At 33.2% G+C, this 20,696-nt stretch overlaps 1 protein-coding gene across 1 annotated transcript; it reads left to right on the forward strand.

Annotated features, from left to right (window-relative positions):
• Positions 1 to 223: 223 nt before the first annotated feature.
• LOC111880048 (myosin-6) lies at positions 224 to 18,034 on the forward strand. Its single transcript, XM_052768390.1, has 35 exons — positions 224 to 358; positions 482 to 625; positions 709 to 854; positions 962 to 1,340; positions 1,427 to 1,576; positions 1,655 to 1,791; positions 1,888 to 2,034; positions 2,134 to 2,235; positions 5,109 to 5,166; positions 5,275 to 5,376; positions 5,458 to 5,495; positions 5,584 to 5,710; positions 5,804 to 5,974; positions 6,606 to 6,737; positions 6,814 to 6,923; positions 7,012 to 7,072; positions 8,025 to 8,202; positions 8,292 to 8,497; positions 12,612 to 12,731; positions 12,807 to 12,905; positions 12,994 to 13,200; positions 13,297 to 13,436; positions 13,509 to 13,600; positions 13,672 to 13,733; positions 13,825 to 13,890; positions 13,979 to 14,149; positions 14,629 to 14,769; positions 14,875 to 15,057; positions 15,160 to 15,258; positions 15,335 to 15,405; positions 15,566 to 15,665; positions 15,745 to 15,801; positions 16,463 to 16,519; positions 16,855 to 16,931; positions 17,162 to 18,034. Exons 1-35 carry the CDS (start codon positions 224 to 226, stop codon positions 17,274 to 17,276), a joined length of 4,380 nt encoding a protein of 1,459 aa, XP_052624350.1. The 3' UTR covers positions 17,277 to 18,034.
• The last annotated feature ends 2,662 nt before the right edge of the window (positions 18,035 to 20,696 follow it).

The raw sequence follows: 20,696 nt of genomic DNA on the forward strand, positions 1-20,696 counted from the left end.
AGTTTGCATTGCATCGTATAGAAGTCACTGATGTGCTAATCACTATTCTGCTAATTGATAGTTGTGGTTGTTACTATATGCATTCCCTTCTCCAGGCGTATATTGCATACTGCATTCAAAAGCTATACACACATTATTACCTAATGCTCACGAAATATATATGGACAGTCAATCTACTCAAGTAGATAAAAGAATGTGATTCCCTTATCAGAAAGCTTTTATCATGCAGGCTGTTGCATCCAATATAATAGTTGGATCTCAAGTTTGGGTTGAGGATCCTGAGATAGCTTGGATTGATGGTGATGTTGTGGAAATCAAAGGTGCAGATATTAAGATAAAGCTTTCATCAGGAAAAGATGTAAGTTTTTTTCTTTTTTTCTTTTTTCTTGCTGCATGTTATATGAATGACATTTAGAAAAACAATATACTTAATTACTTACAATGTATTTTCATGGTTTCTTGACACATTTATATCTTGTAGGTTGTCACTACTTCAGCCCATGTACATCCTAAAGATCCTGAAGCTCCTCCATGTGGAGTAGATGATATGACAAAACTTGCTTATCTCCATGAGCCTGGTGTTCTTCAGAATTTAAAAAGTCGATACAATATGGATGAAATTTACGTAAGTATATATATGTGTCAATTTCGTTATAAACAACCCTTTAAAACTTGTATATAAAATTTACCTATGTTCTTGTTTTCCAGACTTACACAGGCAATATATTGATAGCTGTGAACCCTTTCAAAAGATTACCTCATTTATATGACAAACATATGATGGAACAATACAAAGGTGCAGGTCTTGGGGAACTGAGCCCACATCCTTATGCTATTGCCGATTCTTCATACAGGCATGTAGTAGTATATGTTTTCTTCTTAATTACATAATTATGTATTACTAATGCCCAAAAAATGTTGTATTCATGAATGAATGATGAATGTATTGTATGATTCACAGGCAAATGGTTAATGAGGGAATAAGTCAATCCATTCTTGTTAGTGGAGAAAGTGGAGCAGGAAAAACAGAAAGCACAAAAAATCTTATGCAGTATCTTGCATATATGGGAGGTCGACCTCCAGCTCCAGGACAAAGGAGTGTGGAACAACAAGTTCTTGAATCAAATCCTGTTTTAGAAGCATTTGGGAATGCAAAAACTGTTAGAAACAATAATTCAAGTCGTTTTGGTAAGTTTGTGGAGATTCAATTTAATGAACGTGGGAAAATATCTGGAGCTGCTATAAGAACATATTTGCTGGAAAGATCACGTGTTTGTCAAGTTTCGGATCCTGAGAGAAATTACCATTGTTTTTACATGATCTGCGCTGCACCTACTGAGGTAAATGTAATTAGTTTAATTGTTGTTTTGATGTTTAGGAATTAATTTGCTCCATTTGTAATCGGTTTGTTATTGCATCATTTCAGGTGACTGAAAAGTATAAATTGGGAAAGGCTAAGTCATTTCATTACCTTAATCAAACAAATTGTTTTGAATTGACTGGAGTGGATGAGGCTAAAGAGTATATTGCTACAAGAAAGGCTATGGATGTTGTTGGTATCACTCATGATGAACAGGTACTAATATATTTTGTTTAATATTCATAAAGTCACCTGATTAAAAAACATTAAGTACATATTTCTTTCTTCTTATAGGAGGCGATATTCCGTATTGTGGCTGCAATTCTCCATTTAGGAAATATTGAGTTTACTAAAGGCAACGAACCAGATTCATCTAAACCTAAAGACGATCAATCTAAGCTTCATATGAAAACTGCAGCTGAACTTTTCAAGTAACTAGTTTTTCTTTTTCTTTTTTTTCCTTATTTAGTTTATTTTAGTTCCATACAAAATGTGTTCATTATATATCTCATTGTACTTCCTAATAGGTGTGATTTAGAGGCTCTTGAAGATTCCTTCTGCAAGCGTGTAATTGTAACGCGTGATGAGAGCATAAAAAAGTCTCTTGATCCAATTGCTGCAGCTGTGAATAGAGATGCTTTGGCAAAAATTGTTTATTCAAGGCTATTTGACTGGTATGCTTCATCTGAATGGATGATTGTTATTGTATAATAATCATGTTCTTTAATTTTTTTGGTCTGGTTTATAGTAGATGTTTATATTGTGTGAATCAGGATTGTAGGAAGGATTAATGAGTCAATTGGTCAAGATCCCGAATCAAAATCCTTGATTGGAGTTCTGGACATCTATGGATTCGAAAGTTTCAAGACAAACAGGTGCTTAACTGGTACGCTTTTGTTTTCATCATATGAACAGGTTATTTCTTGCAGACCACTGCTTGAAAGCCTTTGGTTTTCATAGAAGTTTATAGATAACTCGTGTTGAGTAATTTGATTATCATCCAGTTAGTTAGGGGTCATTTTATTAGTCAGGTTTATCTTTAGAGATAAGAATAGAATTAGGGTTAGTTTAGTAACAAGATCTTCTCAAACATAGACAACAAGTCACCATCTTTGAGTCTTAAAGTCTGCTACAAGATCTTCATCTAGGAGAATCGAATGATTCGAGGGAGAATCTTGGCATCAAACAACTTTCAAACCTTCAGGAGACATATTCTCTGATGTAAGATGAGAAGAAATCATAGAAAAGTCCTCATGGGAACTTCACAAAATACAACCAATGATTAATCTATGTCGCCCACATGCTTTCCAAACTCCAAAAAAGTTTATAAACGACGTTACCATAATTAATAAAATAGATGCCCCTCGTGTGATCTTCTGTACACAAAAACATTTTGGAAGATTCATTGTAAACTGAATGATTGAACTTGCCTGACTATCATCTCGTAATCACTAAACCTCTTAGCTAGAAAAAAAATCGAATTCCCCAAACCAATTCTGACAACACTTTACAAGAAAATGATGTTATGATTTGTCATTTTAGGTTAGGTCATGTAAATTTCATGTATTTGTAAAATTTCCGTGCTTATATTTTCAATAAAAATCCTACTTTGTTTTACTACAAAATATTAGAGCTATCCAAGCATCCACGACACTCTGTTAGACCCCTTCTCTATACAAAAATTACTTGCCTAAACAGAGTGGACTATGGCAGTGATGAATGAGGTTAAAGTTCTTGATCGGCGACATTACCAACTTGATGTTAAAAATGCATTTTCAATGTAGAATTGGAAGAAGAGGTCCACATGGATGTCCCTTTGGGACATGAAACACTGAGGAACCAAGACCATGTATGTAAGTTACAAAAGTCATGTTATGGGCTCAAATGCTCTCTAGGATCTTGGTTCAAAAAACTCACATAGGTCATCAAAAGGTATGTGTACAGCAGGGGCATCACATTGTAAGGATTTTATTATGATTATTCCTATTGATGGTATTGGTCAGCATATGTCGCCTGTGGAGCATCATGCTATCCTCAAGTATCGCCTTTCTGATACCTTTATTTCCGGTTGATGAGACATGCCTTGTTTGTCGCAACGCATGCTTGGACTCCTTTGGGGAGCATCAAGTTCATTGTAAAGAGTTCCCAGGTTTCAAGTACCGACATGTTCTTGTTAGTGATGTTCTTTTCAATATATTTAGATGTGTCTGGGTTTCTTCCAAGAAAGATGCACTTGTGAACTTTCTGACTGACCCGTTGGAAGGAAGATCAAACACTTACACCAACTGATGTTTTAGTTTTTGGGTGCCGGAGGGAAGCACACATGTGTGGATCTAATAGGGGTTTCCCATCTTGAGAGTTTGGGGAGTGGGGTTTTCACTGTGGGGCAAGTTGCTTTAAAAGTTGCCTCATACAAAGTGGCAAAACATGAGAAAGCGTGCATGAAAAATCAACACTCACATTTATACCTTTTGCATTTGATACTTTCGGTTTCCTTGAGCCAGATGTTGAGGAGCTCCTCAATAGAGTCTAAACTCCAACGGTCATACATAGTAATGATTTGACCCCAAGATCTTTGTATGTTGTTTTTAAAAGAATTAGTTTTGCTATCCAAAAAGGGGTTGTGGCGTAACTTGCTGTTCGATTACCCGCTACGTCTATATAAAACTTTTGTGCTTAATCCTTTTAAATATCAAGATTAAGTATTCAAATACTTCAAGAAAGTGTACGGTATAAATCTTGGAAGATACATGCTCGAGAAGTTTGTCTTTAATCCTGTCAATTTCTCTACCCAATTTTATAACACTCATATGATGGACATAAGGCAATTATGGTTGTCTATGTTGATGACATCATCCTGACCGACAACTACTCATAAGAAGTCGATAAGATAAAAGCCATCTTAGGAAAGGAATTCAAAATTATACATCTTAGTCAGTTAAGGTATTTTCTGGGGATGGAGATTACTAGGTCTAGGCATGGAATGTTATTATCACAAAGGAAATACATGTTTGACTTATTGAGAGAAACCAGCCTACTAAGATGTAAACCTGCAGAAATCCCAAAGGAAATACATGTTTGACTTATTTGTCGATAAAGGGAGATACCAACGACTGGTCAACAACTTAATCCATTTGTCCCATATAAGGCCGGATAACGATTTTATAGTGGGCATTGTCAACAAATTTTCATGTGGCCAATATACTCACCAAATCTCTATCAAGAATCAAGTTCAACACAATGAAGAGCAAGGTGGATATGTTTGATCTATATATCCATCTTGAGGGGGAGTGTAAGATCATTTATAGAATTTTGTTTTGAGTAATTTGATTTTTATCCAGCTAGTTTGGAGTCGCTTTATTAACTAGCTTTGATCTTTAGAGATAAACATAGCATTAGGATAAGTGCTTATTTTTGAATTAGGATTTTAGTAGCTATAAATAGATAACCTCCTAATGTATCATATAAATAATTTTGTATTTAGAAAATAGCGAAGCCTAACTGTGTATCTGTGGCAGAGCATGATAAATATTATTAATTAATAAATCCTTACATGGAACTCATATTTCTTTTTTTTTTTAACAACTCCTAAGTTTAATTTCTGATCTATCATGTTATATATCCTGCTAACTGTGTATTTGTGGCAGAGCATAACAAATATTTTTTTGATGTAATATTTTCTTGCTGGATTTATCATCTTGATGTTTTTGAATACTATTTTAACTCAATTAATAACGACCCAATGCAGTTTTGAGCAATTTTGTATCAATCTGACTAATGAGAAACTTCAGCAACATTTTAATCAGGTTTGTCAAATAAAATAAAAACTATTAATTATTCAGTGGAGATGTTAGTTTATGAAGCAACCATAATAATCTGATATGATTTTGGGTGTATCAATTTCATTTCATCAGCATGTTTTTAAGATGGAGCAAGAAGAATATACCAAAGAGCAAATCGATTGGAGTTACATAGAGTTTGTGGACAATCAAGATATTCTAGATCTCATTGAGAAGGTCTAATTTAGAAGATCTTTAATATTGGATTGTGCTTTGAGAATGTTACTGTTATTCTAACTGAGTTTTTGATTGCTTTAGAAACCTGGAGGAATCCTTGCTCTTTTGGATGAGGCTTGGTATGTAGACCTTTTTGTAATTTTTATATGTTTCTGTAGTCTTTTCATTTCTAGAATTAACCTTTAAATGTGTAACTTATATATGCAGCATGTTTCCAAGATCTACACATGAAACCTTTGCTGAAAAGCTTTACCAAACATTCAAGGATAATAAACGTTTTCAAAAGCCAAAGCTTTCTAATTCAGCATTTACCATTGACCATTATGCTGGTGAGGTATGTATTTTTACTTCCCTTTATCCAACATGGTGATATCAATAATTAATAAGTGTCTCTTTTATATATTTTAAAAATAAATTCTGATTTCAGGTCACATATCAAACCGAGTTTTTCTTGGATAAAAACAAGGACTATGTTGTTGCAGAACAACAAGCACTTTTAAGTGCTTCAAAGTGCACCTTTGTGTCAAATTTATTCCCACCTCTAGCAGAAGAGTCATCCAAAACATCAAAGTTTTCATCAATAGGTTCACGGTTTAAGGTATAATTTTCTTAATTTTAGGGGTGTTTGTTTCAGTGGATCAGTTTAAACTGATCCAATCAAGTGAATCGAATCGATTTCGGTTTTCAAAATTTGGATCCAAATAGTTCAAACTAAATTAAAATCTGATCTGAACCAACCAAATTACAATTCGACTGGATTATTTTTCACAGATTCCGTTTTGAAGACTAATTAAGAGACATTCCAAACAAGGTTAACATAATATTTTTGCATACATATTTTTAATTTAAAAATATCTCTTACTTTTTCTGTTTATTTATCTAGTAACTTCCTGAATAATAAAAAATTACCAAGTATTCAAACAACTGATTATTTGGTTTTTGAAATTATACATAATTAAAATATATTTATATAAATAAATATGATATTCAGTTTTTTGGCCTCTTTGGTTCTCATTTTGGGAACCAAAAGCAATCTGAAATCCAAAGTATTTAGTCGGTTTTGGTCCAAACTAATTCAGAAATCCAAATATCCGAACCATAGTCTAATCCAGATTGTCTAATTGTACAATTCCTTTTTATCCGAATAGTGAAAAACCCTATTTAATTTATTTAATACACCAATCTACTTCTTTCTGTTCAGTTTAATTTCTAATGTGAAATATTTGCAGTCACAATTAACACAATTGCTTGAGACACTGAGTCACACGGAGCCACATTACATTCGTTGTGTGAAACCCAACAATCTTTTAAAGCCTTCTATCTTCGAGAATCAAAACATACTTCAACAACTACGTTGTGGTGTAAGTTAACACCTCCAAAATATAATCTATCATATGCATATACATGTTCAGAAAGTGATCATTTATGTCATTACAGGGAGTTATGGAGGCAATTAGGATCAGTATGGCTGGATTTCCTACTCGCAAACCTTTTAAAGAATTTATTAGCCGCTTCAAAATATTTGCACCTGAAATTGCAAAAAAAAGGTACTTGTATAGTTGTATAAACATTTTTTTTTCTAAATATCATTCCTTTTTTAGTATCTATTGTATTGATTCGCATCTCATCCTATAGCGATGATGATATCAAGACTTCAAAGTTGCTTATAGAGAAGGCAAATCTTCAAGGTTATCAGGTACCTTACCCTCCTTTTTCATGAGGCCCACAACAAATGAGTTAATCATTCATTTATCCTATCTTGTGTTATTTAAAAGTTTTTACTTACATAATAATACACAATACAGTATACAACGAATTAGACCATTAAAGATATATTGTTAATATGTTTGAAATGAGATCAATATTGAACATTATTGATATTAATTGGGAAAATTGCAGAAAAGAGCAATGTAATTTACTATCATTACGAATGTCGAGAATATATTTATTTTTTACTGATAATAGCAATGTACTTACATTTCTTTAACCATAATAGTAATGCACTTTCATATATTTACCAATAATATCATTGTACTTTCATTTATTTACCCAAAGTAGCAATATGTAAGTTGACACTTTTAAATAGCTTATTGTTGTTAGACTACATACTATATTTTATGGTCAATATTGGTAATGAAGTTTAAGCACATTGCTATTACAAGGATAGGAATATAAGTATGCTGCTATTATATAAATAAAGTAATTTTATAAGTTTCATATTACATATTGCTATTACTGGCTTAGAAATGTAAGTATGTTGCTACTATGGATAAAAATAAGGTACATTGCCTATATTGATAGAAAATAAAGTACCTTGCTATTTCCTGCAATTTTCCCATATTAATTTCATTTTTAATTTTATAAAAAAAAAGTAAAGATGTTTTGTGAAAATTTTATTTATAAAATGAAAAATATAAAACTGGCCCCATCCCCATGTACTAGTATAAAAAAACTAATTGCTATAATTAGGTATAGGTATTTTTTTTTCTTTTTTTTTTTATGTTGTTTCATGAAATAATCTAAAAATGTATAGATTAAATAAATAAATAAAGCTAGTTGGGACCTATTTATAAACTTTTAAAATATTTATGGCCAATGTTATATTTTATGTGTTCTTAATATGACATGACATGACAATATTTTTGCAGATTGGTAAAACAAAAGTATTTCTTAGAGCTGGTCAAATGGCAGAACTAGATGCTCGAAGAAGTGAGGTTTTAGGAAGATCTGCTAGCAAAGTCCAGAGAAAATTTCTTACCCATTCTGCACAAAAGAAGTACAACTCATTAAAACAATCATCAATACATATACAAGCTGTGTGTAGAGGTATAAACCGGTGTATCATCCGTATATGTAAAAATGAGAACTTGCATGTTTAACCTTAATAAAGTAAATGTTTTAATAAATAACTTCAGGACAAATTGGACGCAACCGTTATGAGAACAGAAGGAGAGACGTTGCTTCTGTTAAACTTCAGAAAGATGGACGCATGTTTATTAAGAGGAAAGCTTACAAAACTTTATCCGCTTCAGCTATTAATATTCAAAGTGCAATACGTGGAATGGCTGCGCGTAATGAATATCGAAATAAAAAGACAGAAGACGCAGCAATTATTCTTCAGGTATTTTGGAATTCGTACCATGACTATCAAATCTTTACTTTTTTTTTTTTCCCTTTTCTTTTTGTATTAGGCTTAGAACGAGGCTTGTCAAATTATAAATGCATACTAACCCAAGTGTTTTATAGCGTCATCTATATTTGGCCACATGATCAACAAATAAGGAAACAATATTGTGACTCTAATATACATTCATGTATGTGAAATCAAGAAATTAAATAACCATTACCTAATCTAGAAAGATTTACAATCTCTATTCTAATTTACAGGGATATATGATCTTTATATTAGGAAATAAAATAACCTTGGATTAAAGTAAGAAAAGTCTAATTAGCTAAAAAATGTATGAATAGCAACATACTTTAGTTTATCTATCTATTATAGCATCCTAATGTAATTTATTTCTATTACATACAAAATTATTCTTATTAAGGCGTTGTACATTGGAAAATCTACCCAATTATAAGTTTGTAATTTTTATTATTAGGACATTATACTTTCAAAGATCTAAACTAGACTACCTAGTTTATATGGGTTTGGACTAAGAAAGGCCAACACATTGTAAAATTTCCAAGATGTATTTCCTTTAGGAAAGTATGACATTTGAGCTGTAAGAAACAGTTTTAAGACCCAATAAGTAGTTAAGCGACCTGAGGTCTTTAATGGAAAAGGCCTAGTTGATGAACAATGTGGTTGATAGCCGCCATGCTATTATCGGTGATGTTGGTGTCATGTCATCAACATATACCAACATATATAGGTGGGTTCCTTTACATTGGAAGTTAAAGAATGAAGGATCGGTCTTGTTATCCGAATCGTTAGCAACGAACTTGGCTTTGTACCGAGTGAAATCATCCCTTTGTTCTGTTTTAACCTGTAACCCACTTGCAATCAACAACATTAGTGTTAAGGACATGGGGAACTAGAGAGTAGAGAATAGGTGCCATTTGTAATAAGAACAAAATACTTTTTGGCTATCTTGCGCCCCTCGGGGTATTTGTTGGTGATGATAAAGGAAGTAGGCTCTGTGAGCGGAGTGGGAGAGATACTGACATTATGAGAGGATTGGTTGAAAGGAACATGTTGTTGGGATTTTGTCAAAGATGAGAAGGACGTCAAAATAAGGGTAGTGGTAGTGAGGATAATGGTTGAGTTATGGAAATCAGTAATGGAGAAACGATAATTGAGGGCATTATTGTACCGAGCGGAATAAAGATAGGCGATGAAGACCCACAATAGGCTAGTTTTAAGGATTAGGTTTAGGGGAATCCGGTAAAGGCAAAATGTGAGGTGTTTCCAAGGAGATGTAAGGGAGTTTGTAGGTTGTAAGTAAGGGTGAAGTTTGTGTTTGATTAATTATAAAGGGGGAGTTGTCTTCAGCAAAGTGATATGGAAAACAATGTAAAGTTGCTTCGTAGATAAGTCAAAACAATGCTAGCCATGATGTGAAGGACTATACCCGAGAAAGATAGATGAGCGGATCAAAAATCCATCTTGTGGCAATTGTATGACCGAAGATGGGGAAAGCAGTCACATCTGAATAACCAAAGAAACGAGTAGACTGGGCCGATTAAAGAGATGTTCAAAGGGTGACTTGGGTGTCTATGTACGAGACGACATGTAATTTAGAAAGACGGTTGTATGAAAGACATGATGCCAAAAACGCAGAGGGACATTCAACAAGTAGTGTGAGGCCTGTTTCAACGACGTATCAATGACAATATTCAACAAATCCGTTTTTCTCATTGGTATGAGGACACGATCTATGGTGAACAATTCCAAGAGATGAGAAAAAGAGGGGGATTGCAAAATTCAACCCCCGCCCAAATCAGTTTGAACTTTTTTACATTTAGTTATGAATTGGCATTCAACCATGGTAATAAAGAGTCTGAAAGTGTTATAGACATCTCATTGTTAAGCGATTGGAAAATTTTACATGTATTGCGAATGATGATCAACACATAACATAAAAGCATAGATGACCATCAAAAGATAAAGTAGGTGCATGGTCTCAAACGTCACAATACGTCAAATTTAAAATTTATTGCTTCGAAAAGAAGAAACGGGTAAAGGAAGTTCACAATTTTCCTATTTGACAAGAGGTATAAAAAACGGATGCCAAGATGCATGTGGCAGAGAGTACATGAGCATGAACAACAGAAAAAATGACTTTGTGGATGGAATGAAGCCAAGGAAGATAAATTGAATAGAAACAATGTTCGTCGGGCCCATGAGTAAGGGAGAGCATGTAGAATCATCCTTCAAAACAAAAAAAGTTAAACGGACTTCAAAAAAGTCATGATTAACAGGAACTTTTGTTTGAACAAAAAGAAGATTTTGTGTGGTGAGTGAAATATTAAGGAACTAGTATAAAATATAAGTCCCTTACCATCACCAACATGGAGAGCGACATTACCATCTTTGGCTTGCAAGTGATCAATGCTTGCTAAGAGCATCCACAATGGGGGTTTAATAAGAGTTGAATAGATGATAATTAGGATTGAATAGAAGTTTAATGGAGTGTGAGTGATGACATGGATGAGAGTTGAATGAGAGAGTTGCATGATCATTGATTGGTTCAATGGATTTAATCTTTTCCTTTTCAATTAAATTTCAAACCAAATATAGAAATCCATTAAACTTTGTAGGATTCAATGGTGTGTGGATGTTAAAGAGTATAGTTGAATAAAAAGTGAAATGTTGATGTGGCAATCCATTGAACTCCTTAGAGATCAATGGAATGTGAATGCCCTAAGTCAAGCATGACATGACTGTTTGCTTTGGTGTCCGGAAACCAAGTCCTGGAGGAAAAAAAGAAGGCACGACTATCAAAATTGGAAGTGGGCTTGGTACGAATAAATATTGCAAGTACGATAAACTGTGTTTTCATTGTTGACCCAATTGAATTGTCGATCATCACCTCGACCCTGATTTTTTTCCTCGATAGTTTCCATATCTGTGATTACCATATTTGTTGTTGTTGGGTTGTTGATAGCTGTAGGAAGCTTGAAGGGTGGAGGGTGCTAATCCAGAAGGCAGGGTAGGCACCAACTGAAAACCAAGGATGGAGACAATAAGACCTAGTTGAGAAGCCATAAAGAAGAAGGATCCAAGAGAGTCACCAAGATTGTTGCTAGTGGTATGAAAAGCTTGCATGGGGTAGATGGGGAGGAAGCACAAGTTTTCCTAAACATGTAATCATGATTGTTGAATAGGGCTTGTAGCTCACTAAATGAAATAGGGATTGCCGCACAATGTTGGTGGATTTTAGACCGTTGTATTCTTCTTGAAGACAAGAGATGGTAAGCACAACTAGATCTTATGCTTTAAAATAGGTCCACCAATAGCAACAAGTACAACAACATATTCTGGTACATGATTCAAATAGACGTCGATTTTTAATTCCCCTTTCAACTCAAGGTATATTCTCTAGAAGATGAGTGAGGTTCATGTGTTTGTTGTAAGGATAACCAAAGATCTCGAGCAGCTACACTATTGACATGATGGAAGGAGGCTTCAGAGATGGTTGAAATAGTCAACATATGAACATGTGCATCATTGCATATGATTTGGGATAACAATGGCATTTGTAGGTGTAAGAGTGTAAGGAGGAATGGGTGAATCATGGCCTTCCAGTAACCATAGTTGGCTGGGCCAAGTGTCAAGGCAAACTTGTGGGAGTTTTGGGAGGTTTTCTTTGTTATGCTGAAACTGTCGAGTAGGCCATGACTATTGGCAAAAGATTGATGAACAATACGATGAAAGGTGTCGGCATGAACCATAATGAACCCACGGTATCTTGTATGTTGATTGTATGATATGATGTACATAGATATCTCTATATATAGAGATAAATATTACACATAGGTACCCTCTAGATTAGGATAATTATAAACATAACTAAACTATACTAACAGTAGGATGTTATAATAAACAATTAGATAAAAGTATATTGCTATTTCTTGCTTTTAACACTTGTAATTAATTATCCCTACAATAGACTTTTATTTGCGATCACCTCAACTATGCGTGTCAGAATTATTATTGAAGTATATGATATAAATTTTTTTATGATAATTTTTTATTTAAATGATACACAATCTATGGTAACTTTCAGAGACAATGTCGACAATATGTGGCCCGCGTCCGTTATTGTAAACTGAGGAAAGCAGCAATAAAGACTCAGTCTTTCTGGAGATCAAGACTCGCACGGAAAGAACTAAGGAAACTTAAAATGGTAACCATCTTTCATTTTTCTAAATCCTAATTTAATTTATTTTTTGCAAGCTTATGAATACTTTCTCCTCTACAGGCTGCAAAGGAAACTGGTGCTCTACAAGAAGCCAAATCTAAACTCGAAAAGGAAGTTGAAGAGCTGACCTGGCGATTACAAGTGGAGAAGCGCATTAGAGTAACTACCAAATTGAGTAGATTACAGAAAATATGGGATGAACTTTTCTGTTGTTTTTCTTATCATTTCATTTACTTTTTTTTTGTAGTCCGATTTGGAGGAAAGTAAAAATCAGGAACATGCGAAATTTGAGAATGCTTTAAAAGAAATGGAAGTTCAATCTCAACAAACACAAGAACTGCTTTCGAAGGAACGAGAAGCTGCAAAGTTGGAACTTGAAAAATTTCGTGAAGTTGATGGAGCTTCAAACAAGGAGGTAGTCGATAAGCTCACTACTGAAAATCAAGAGCTCAAGGTAGATTTTTATCAAGTCATACAAATTAATTTTCTAGTTTTATAAATGTGCCCTGATCACCAGAAATTCTTGATTTCTTGTTTGGGAAAAATGCAGGGCACAGTAAGTTCACTGGAACAGAAAGTTGATGAAATAGAAAAGAAGTATGAAGAGAGCAACAAATTAAGTGAAGAGAGATTAAAGCAGGCAACAGAAGCAGAAGAAAGGATAATTGAGATGAAACTCACAGTGCAAAGGTTATTAAAGCAATATACTTTGACTATGTTTGACTATCTGAAGCTAAAGTAGTAACTAATTTCATGCTTTAGTCTTCAAGAAAAAATAATCGAGATGGAGGCCGAGGAGCAAATTATGAGACGAAGACTAATGAATTCATCAAATTCGAAAAGGATGTCGGGACGTTTTTCATTCTCATCTAAGGTAAATTAACATGCCACAGTGTATAATATAACAACCTTATATATACTTTTTGTAAAAATATTTTCCTTATTTTATTTATCATAACCTTTCAGGGTCCAGAGAATGGTAACATTGTAAGTCGGAAGATCCAATCCTTATAACTTTCCAAAAGGTGTCTTATATACATTACTTAGATAATTTAAAAGACAATTCCATAATTTACAGGAAAGTGGAACACCTATGAAGAGATTTGATAGTTCACTGAGGCAATCAGCTATTGACAAGCAGCGTGTATGTGTCTCAGTAACATAACATAACCGATATTTTTTTATAAAACAACATGACTGAATTTTTATGTTTCTATATGTCTATGGTACAGGAAAATGTTGATATTCTTATAAAAGTATCTACAGAAGATCTTGGGTTCAGTAATGGAAAACCAGTTGTCACATATATCATATACAAAAGTCTTATCCACTGGAAACTTTTTGAACAAGAAAAAACTAATGTATTTGACCGACTTATCACCGTGTTTGGTTCTGCAATACAGGTGAGATGTTACAAGGAACACATAAACATGTTTCTCCAAAATGCAGAAGTTTCAACAGTTGTTGCCATTGCTTTTATACTTATATATTGGGGTCCCTGTTGGGAAATTGGTCTCAAAGATTCCAAACAACCCACCCAACGACAAATAATAGATAAAATTCGAAAAGTATAATATACTTGGAAAACTCCAAAACATGAGAGAAACCACAAGCCTCCAAAGAAAACAATTCACTATACAATAAATCATTACAATCACATAGACGAATCTCTCAAGCCAATCCCTCTAATTACACCCACACTCTCCGAACATTTAAATTTAACTCACACTTTTTCTACATTCTAAAACAAAAGAAGAAAAGAAAAAAACCAAATACTCCAAGTGTATTTGTTTGGGGCATTTTGAGGCATTTACTTATTATTTATAACTGTTACTGAATAACTAAATCAACTTCCATGTTGTCTGTGCATTGTCTTTCCCAGAAAGAGGAAGACAATAAGCATATGTCTTATTGGCTCTCTGCCACATCTTCATTGCTGTTTTTGCTTCAGAAGACTTTAAGTTCTGGCGCAGGTGCTCACAGGCCTCCTCAGCCAACATCAATATTTGGAAGAATGGCACAAGTACTGAGTTATACTTAACCATTTTCTTCATAAATGATTTTTATTATGAACTTTTTAATAATTGCAATGGAGCTTATTAACCAATTTGTAATTGATATCTACTAGAGTTTTCGCAAATCCCCGTCATATTCGGACCTTGAAATAGTGCGCCATGTAGATGCAAAGTACCCAGCTTTACTTTTCAAGCAACAACTAACTGCTTATGTTGAAAAAATATACGGAATCGTTCGTGACAATCTGAAGAAGGAATTGTCAACTCATCTCAGATATTTTATCGAGGTAACGTTAGTGTTTTTGTTTAAATTGTGGATCGATTGTTTGAAATTATAATGCGTTTTTGTATTAAATGGCAAGTGATAGTGCTGATTTTATATGTTTCTAACATAACAGACAGGAAAATCGTCAGACGAACACATTCCTCCATCTCTTCGTTGGCAAAACATCATTGAATGCCTGAATGGCATGTTACATACTTTGGAAGAATACAACGTATGTGATCTTATTTCTTTTTTTTTTAATAATGTTATTATTCATGTTTTGATCTCATCAAACATGATTATCTCAGGTTCCAAGTGTTCTTGATCAGAAGATCTTTGCTCAAGTTTTCTTTTACATCAATGTACAACTATTCAACAGGTAGAGCTGATAGTTTACCTGCTCTTGATAGCAACTCGTTCATCTTCCAATTTTATTATCTTTAAAATTCTGTCATCTATGAATACTATGAATCTAAGTATCCAAGTTAACCTATTTTATCAACTAGTAGTTTATAATTGTTTTTTCTATGGAACCTTAGCCTTCTTCTACGTAAAGAAAAATGCACCTTCAGTCATGGGGAATATGTGAAAGCAGGGTTAGCTGAGTTAGAGCTATGGTGTAATCATGTCACAGAAGAGGTATTCATTAGTTTAGACACTTTCTATATTTGTTGAATATAGAGTTCGTGGTTCTAACTAACTAATTCCACTAACTCAGTACTCAGACTCGGCATGGGATGAACTTAAGCATGTAAGGCAGGCAGTTGGATTCTTGGTATGTTTCTATATATTGTTACTTAGAAACCACTAAAATGCAAACTTAATGATATGTAAACCTTTTCTAAATTTCAATTTCCTTCCTATCATAATTCTGTGAATTTAAACTTTCTTATTATTGGTATGCTTTTTAATCCTTATTTGATAGGCCGTATAACTTCCTTTAGGCCCCGTTTGTAACTAGAGGACATAACAAAACAGTTGTCCTTTGTTCAACGTACATTGGACTGAGTCTGGGATTGATGTCAAAGGGACAAAAACTGCAACTTTTTTGGTTTGATAGGAACTCTCTGTTGGTCTCTCGATTGTGCAAATGACGTGAATGCCCTCCTCATCTTCGTCATGGAAAATTGCCATAATAAGTAAATGACGGGATTGGAAATCTATTTTCCATGATGAGGATGAGGAGGGCATTCATGTCATTTTCACAAACGAGAGAGTCCCCTATCCCACCTTACATTTTTGTGTGGGACAAATAGTTGTATCTTTTGTCGTATTGACATTAATTTTAGTCCTAGTCCAATGCATGCCAAAATCAGTACAAGACTGAGTTCAGTACAACGTATCAAAATTCTGGCTTAGTGAATGTGAAAAACGTCGTCTTTGATGTTTACACAACTTATCATCGTAATTGGAAGTTTACCATTTACATTGTGCAGGTCATACACCAAAAGTCCAGAATTACCTACAATGACCTCACAAATGATCTATGCTCTGTAAGTCTCCCCTTGTTCTTGTTGCTGATTATATGTTCATGTATGATTTGACTAAGTATCTATATGACATTTTCTTTATTTTTCGGGAATAAACAAGTGACAAATTTTGTTTCAGGTTTTAAATATTTATCAAATTCACAGAATTTGCACACACTACTGGGATGACAATTACCATACTCCAGGCGTAGATGCCTCAGTAAGAACAAAACTATAAAACTCGTTTATCATTTTGCTTTTATGTTTTGTTCGTGATGACCCTTCATCACCCTCTTACCTGTATACAGGTTATTACTGCCTTACACAATAAAATAGAAGAGGAAGAGGAAAAGCAAAAGAAAATGTCACATGATAAAAGTAACTCCTATGACGACTCAAATGAACATAACTCCTTTTTGCTGAATGACGATCCCAGGTAAGCAATAAAACACACTAAACTGTAGATACTCATATTGTTGAACATATTATGCAGCAAGGGTTAAAAAACAAAGGAGGGTTCTGGAGTTTCAGTTCAAATATAGATTGGGACCTAATTCGAATTCCAATTCCAATGTGCATTAGGATATGTGCACTGGGATTTTATGGAAAGTTTTATATGATTATGTTAAACAAGAATGATTGAACTGCTGTTTTTCATGTATGCAGCATACCGTTTTCAGTTGATGATCTTATGGGCTTCTTCCATGAGAAGGATTTTGCAGAGATTAAACCTACTATTCCCCTCGTAGAAAATCCAGAATTCAAATTTTTAGTGGAGTAATGCTGCCATAATGTACATCCACCTATTGCTCAATTTTTTTCATAGATATAGGTAGATTATTCTTTATTGTTTAAGCATCCACTGCCCTGGGTGTAAAGCATCCTTAATTTTAGGTTAGATCTGTAAAATCCGTAGGTCTTTTCAGGTAGAGTATAGAAGGGGAGTGATGCATTTTGACCTATGGTAACTTTATTAATTTATTCTATGAGATTAGGGTTTTTTTTTTCTTTTTTTTAGCGGGAAGAGTAACTATTTAACTATCCGAATCCCCATCAAGATTAGAAAAGAAGTCTATATATATTTGAAGCGTAAAAGTGCTTTATGATGTGTTTGTTACATATGACACTTGACTGCATTTAACTTTTAACTTGTAAAAAGTTCTTTATAATGTGTTTGTTACATATGGCACTTTACTACGTACAATGAACTTAGCAAACTTTTTAGGTTATTTTGGATAACAAGGATGAGATGAGTATATGTCTTTTAAATAGACGAGAGATTGAGAGAAAGTCCATGTAATGTCAAAAAGTTTGGGTGTTAGTCCAATGTCATTAGTCCTAATCACAATCCACTGAATATGAACCACTGTATGTTTGCTGATGTCAAGCCGTTGATCTAGATTTGTCTCTGGTCAAACGGGAGAATCATGTGAAATTGGAAGGTAGTGACCGGAAAAAAAAAGCGTGTTTGGAACCATAACGGAGAGTTATTTTGCAAAAACTATTGTGAAAAAGAGCTTTTTATAAAGTCTAATTAAATGCAAGGGACTTCTTTTTTTGGTAAAATCTAAATGCAACGCATGAATGATACTACTTGTCTCAAGCAATGTCTTAAAAACCAGTTTGAACCGGCCGGTCGAACCGGTTGGACCGGGAACCGGGGGAGGGAGCGGTTCAACTATCACCGATTTTACATTGATTTCTAAACCGGATTGAACCGGCCGGTTTTTAGAAAAACCCGGTTGAACCGGTCAAAATATACCGGTTGAACCGGTTAAACCGAATAAAAAAACATGAAAAAGATTCATTTACATAATAAACATCGGTGATTTTTTTCATATCTATTTAGTTTTCTCAAAATAAAAACATATGGTAAATGTTATAAAGTTTTTTGATGTGTTTTTATTCATCTAAAACTATATTTAGTTTCGGTATTATACTTTATTTTCTTTTTGACATATACGGATTGATGTAAAACACTAAAACTTATGGTTATGTGTTATTTTAATGTATTTGGATTTATCTATAACTTATATATATATATATATATATATATATATATATATATATATATATATATATATATATATATATATATATATATATATATATATATATATATTAATGTTTGAACTTGTAAACATCAAATTCATGATTTATATATGTATATATGTATAGAAAAATAGGAGAAAACATGAAAAATATAGAAACCGGTTCATTTGGCGGTTAAACCGGTTGAACCGGAAACCGGTCACCGTACTGGTTCAACTAAAAAACCGGTTTTTAAAACATTGGTCTCAAGTCCGAATTAACTAGCCTGGCAACAAAAAACATTTGTAAGAAAATCCACATTAACGTTCCAATGTAATTTTGTAGGTTGCCAAACATTTTTATATTGATTTGCTTGACATTTTTGTCTGATTTTGACAAAAATTTAGTCAAGTGCTTTGGTTGGTGTTATTTGCAATCCGATGTAATTTTGTAGGTTGCTAAACATTTTTACATTGATTTGTTTGACATCAAATGACTTATGACATTAATTTTGTAATTTCACATGAAAGATATGTAATTAAGAATGCCATTAATATGATTGTACATAATTGCATATATAAACATTAATCATATCCATATGAGAAAATACCAACTCAACATTAACCATATCCATATATTTTCATATAATTCCAATTTCCAAGTTAAAATACCAACTAGACATTAACCATAACCAAGTTTAGTTTCGACGTTCACTTACAAATAATAGCCATTAACCAATAAAGCAAAATACAAAATAACTACTCGGTAATATCTATTAGCTCTTTCCCATTTTCATATCCATTGTTTATCGCGTCTTCCAACTCTAATATAAACCATAAATAGAATGAAGTAGGAAGTTAGTGCATAATCAAAGGTTTGGTAATTAAGTAATAACAAGAAATTGTTACCTTTGGTGACATCATCATCTTTTAAAACGTCTTAAATGTTGTGTAATTACAATCGGCTTTTTGATTTTATTATCCAATCTTAGGTGCAAAGCAAAACCTGTATTATTTTTGTGGACAAGTTTGTCCGACACGCATCTAATATTTGACTTGCTTGTACTAAAATCTGCCTTAGACGCCACAATAGGAATTTGAATTATCAAAACATCTACCAACATAAACAACAAAGTGTTAAAATATAATAAATACTATAAAAATTATATAAATAATTAAATTATAACTTTAGCCATTAGAGATATAATCATGTAACGGGATGTGTTTTGTTTTCACCAAAGTAGAATATCAAAATCCTTATCATATGGAGTTGTCAGCTTGTTTAAGTATCGTGTCAACTCTGCTTCCATTGAAGTTGATGGGTTCTCTACTTTTATTAGGAAATGACCCATGAGGTCATTTTTGTCATCAACATACACTACATCCTGACAACATTTGTTTGAGAGAATCCTTTATTTTTACACATTAAAAGAATCTCGAATATCCTTTCAAAACCATGTATTTAAGACGTAACTTTCAAAGTGACATCAAAGTTGGACATGAGATTCTGTTATGTTATCTTGAACCTAACCAACCTTTCAAATTTCAGTTGCATATACAACACAACCTTAAAGTACATAAATTCGTTCATTTTTTTATGTTTCCACTATACTTGTCGTATTAGATTATCATATCGTCCCTGTAACAAAAAATTGCCGATCATCCTTATATCTTTATACACATCACATGTTTCCCCAAAAAAACTAATGGGTCATTGTTTTTTTTTCGTAGATACTAGGTAAGTTTTTGAAGTTCTCAAGAAACCAAACTATAGCTCTTCAAACTTTGAAATCTTATTCATCCAGAGGTATAAAATCTTGTGCAAAGGTAGGATCTATCACGATAAACAAATTGTTAGTTTAAAAAATAGCTTTAATACCTAAATTTAAGGGCCTGAGACTTAGTTACTATATAAATAAAAAGGAATTTAAACAGTCTAAAATGTATGTTAAACAGTGAACTACATGTTAGACAAAAATCCAAGTTAATCAGAATATTAAAAAAAGAAGTTATGGCGGTTTTAATTGGAATGATATTGAGACATCCCCAAGTTAACAACTAGAAAAGACCGATTTATTTATGCTTTATTTAGAATCAGAGTATCTTTTTGAAGAAATATGTTGCGTAATTCGTTCCCAAAAATATGATAAGTAAATTATCAAAGTATTTCT

The sequence above is a fragment of the Lactuca sativa genome, chromosome 2 (assembly GCF_002870075.4).
Source record: "Lactuca sativa cultivar Salinas chromosome 2, Lsat_Salinas_v11, whole genome shotgun sequence".
Classification (NCBI taxonomy): domain Eukaryota; kingdom Viridiplantae; phylum Streptophyta; class Magnoliopsida; order Asterales; family Asteraceae; genus Lactuca; species Lactuca sativa.

Bases quoted from the DNA above. Each gene is read 5' to 3' on its own strand.
- LOC111880048 (XM_052768390.1), top strand. From the start codon at position 224: ATGCAGGCTGTTGCATCCAATATAATAGTTGGATCTCAAGTTTGGGTT. The intron at 15,259-15,334 runs GTATGTGATCTT...TGATTATCTCAG, and splicing joins ATACTTTGGAAGAATACAAC to GTTCCAAGTGTTCTTGATCA. The intron at 16,520-16,854 runs GTAAGTCTCCCC...GAAAAGCAAAAG, and splicing joins TCACAAATGATCTATGCTCT to AAAATGTCACATGATAAAAG.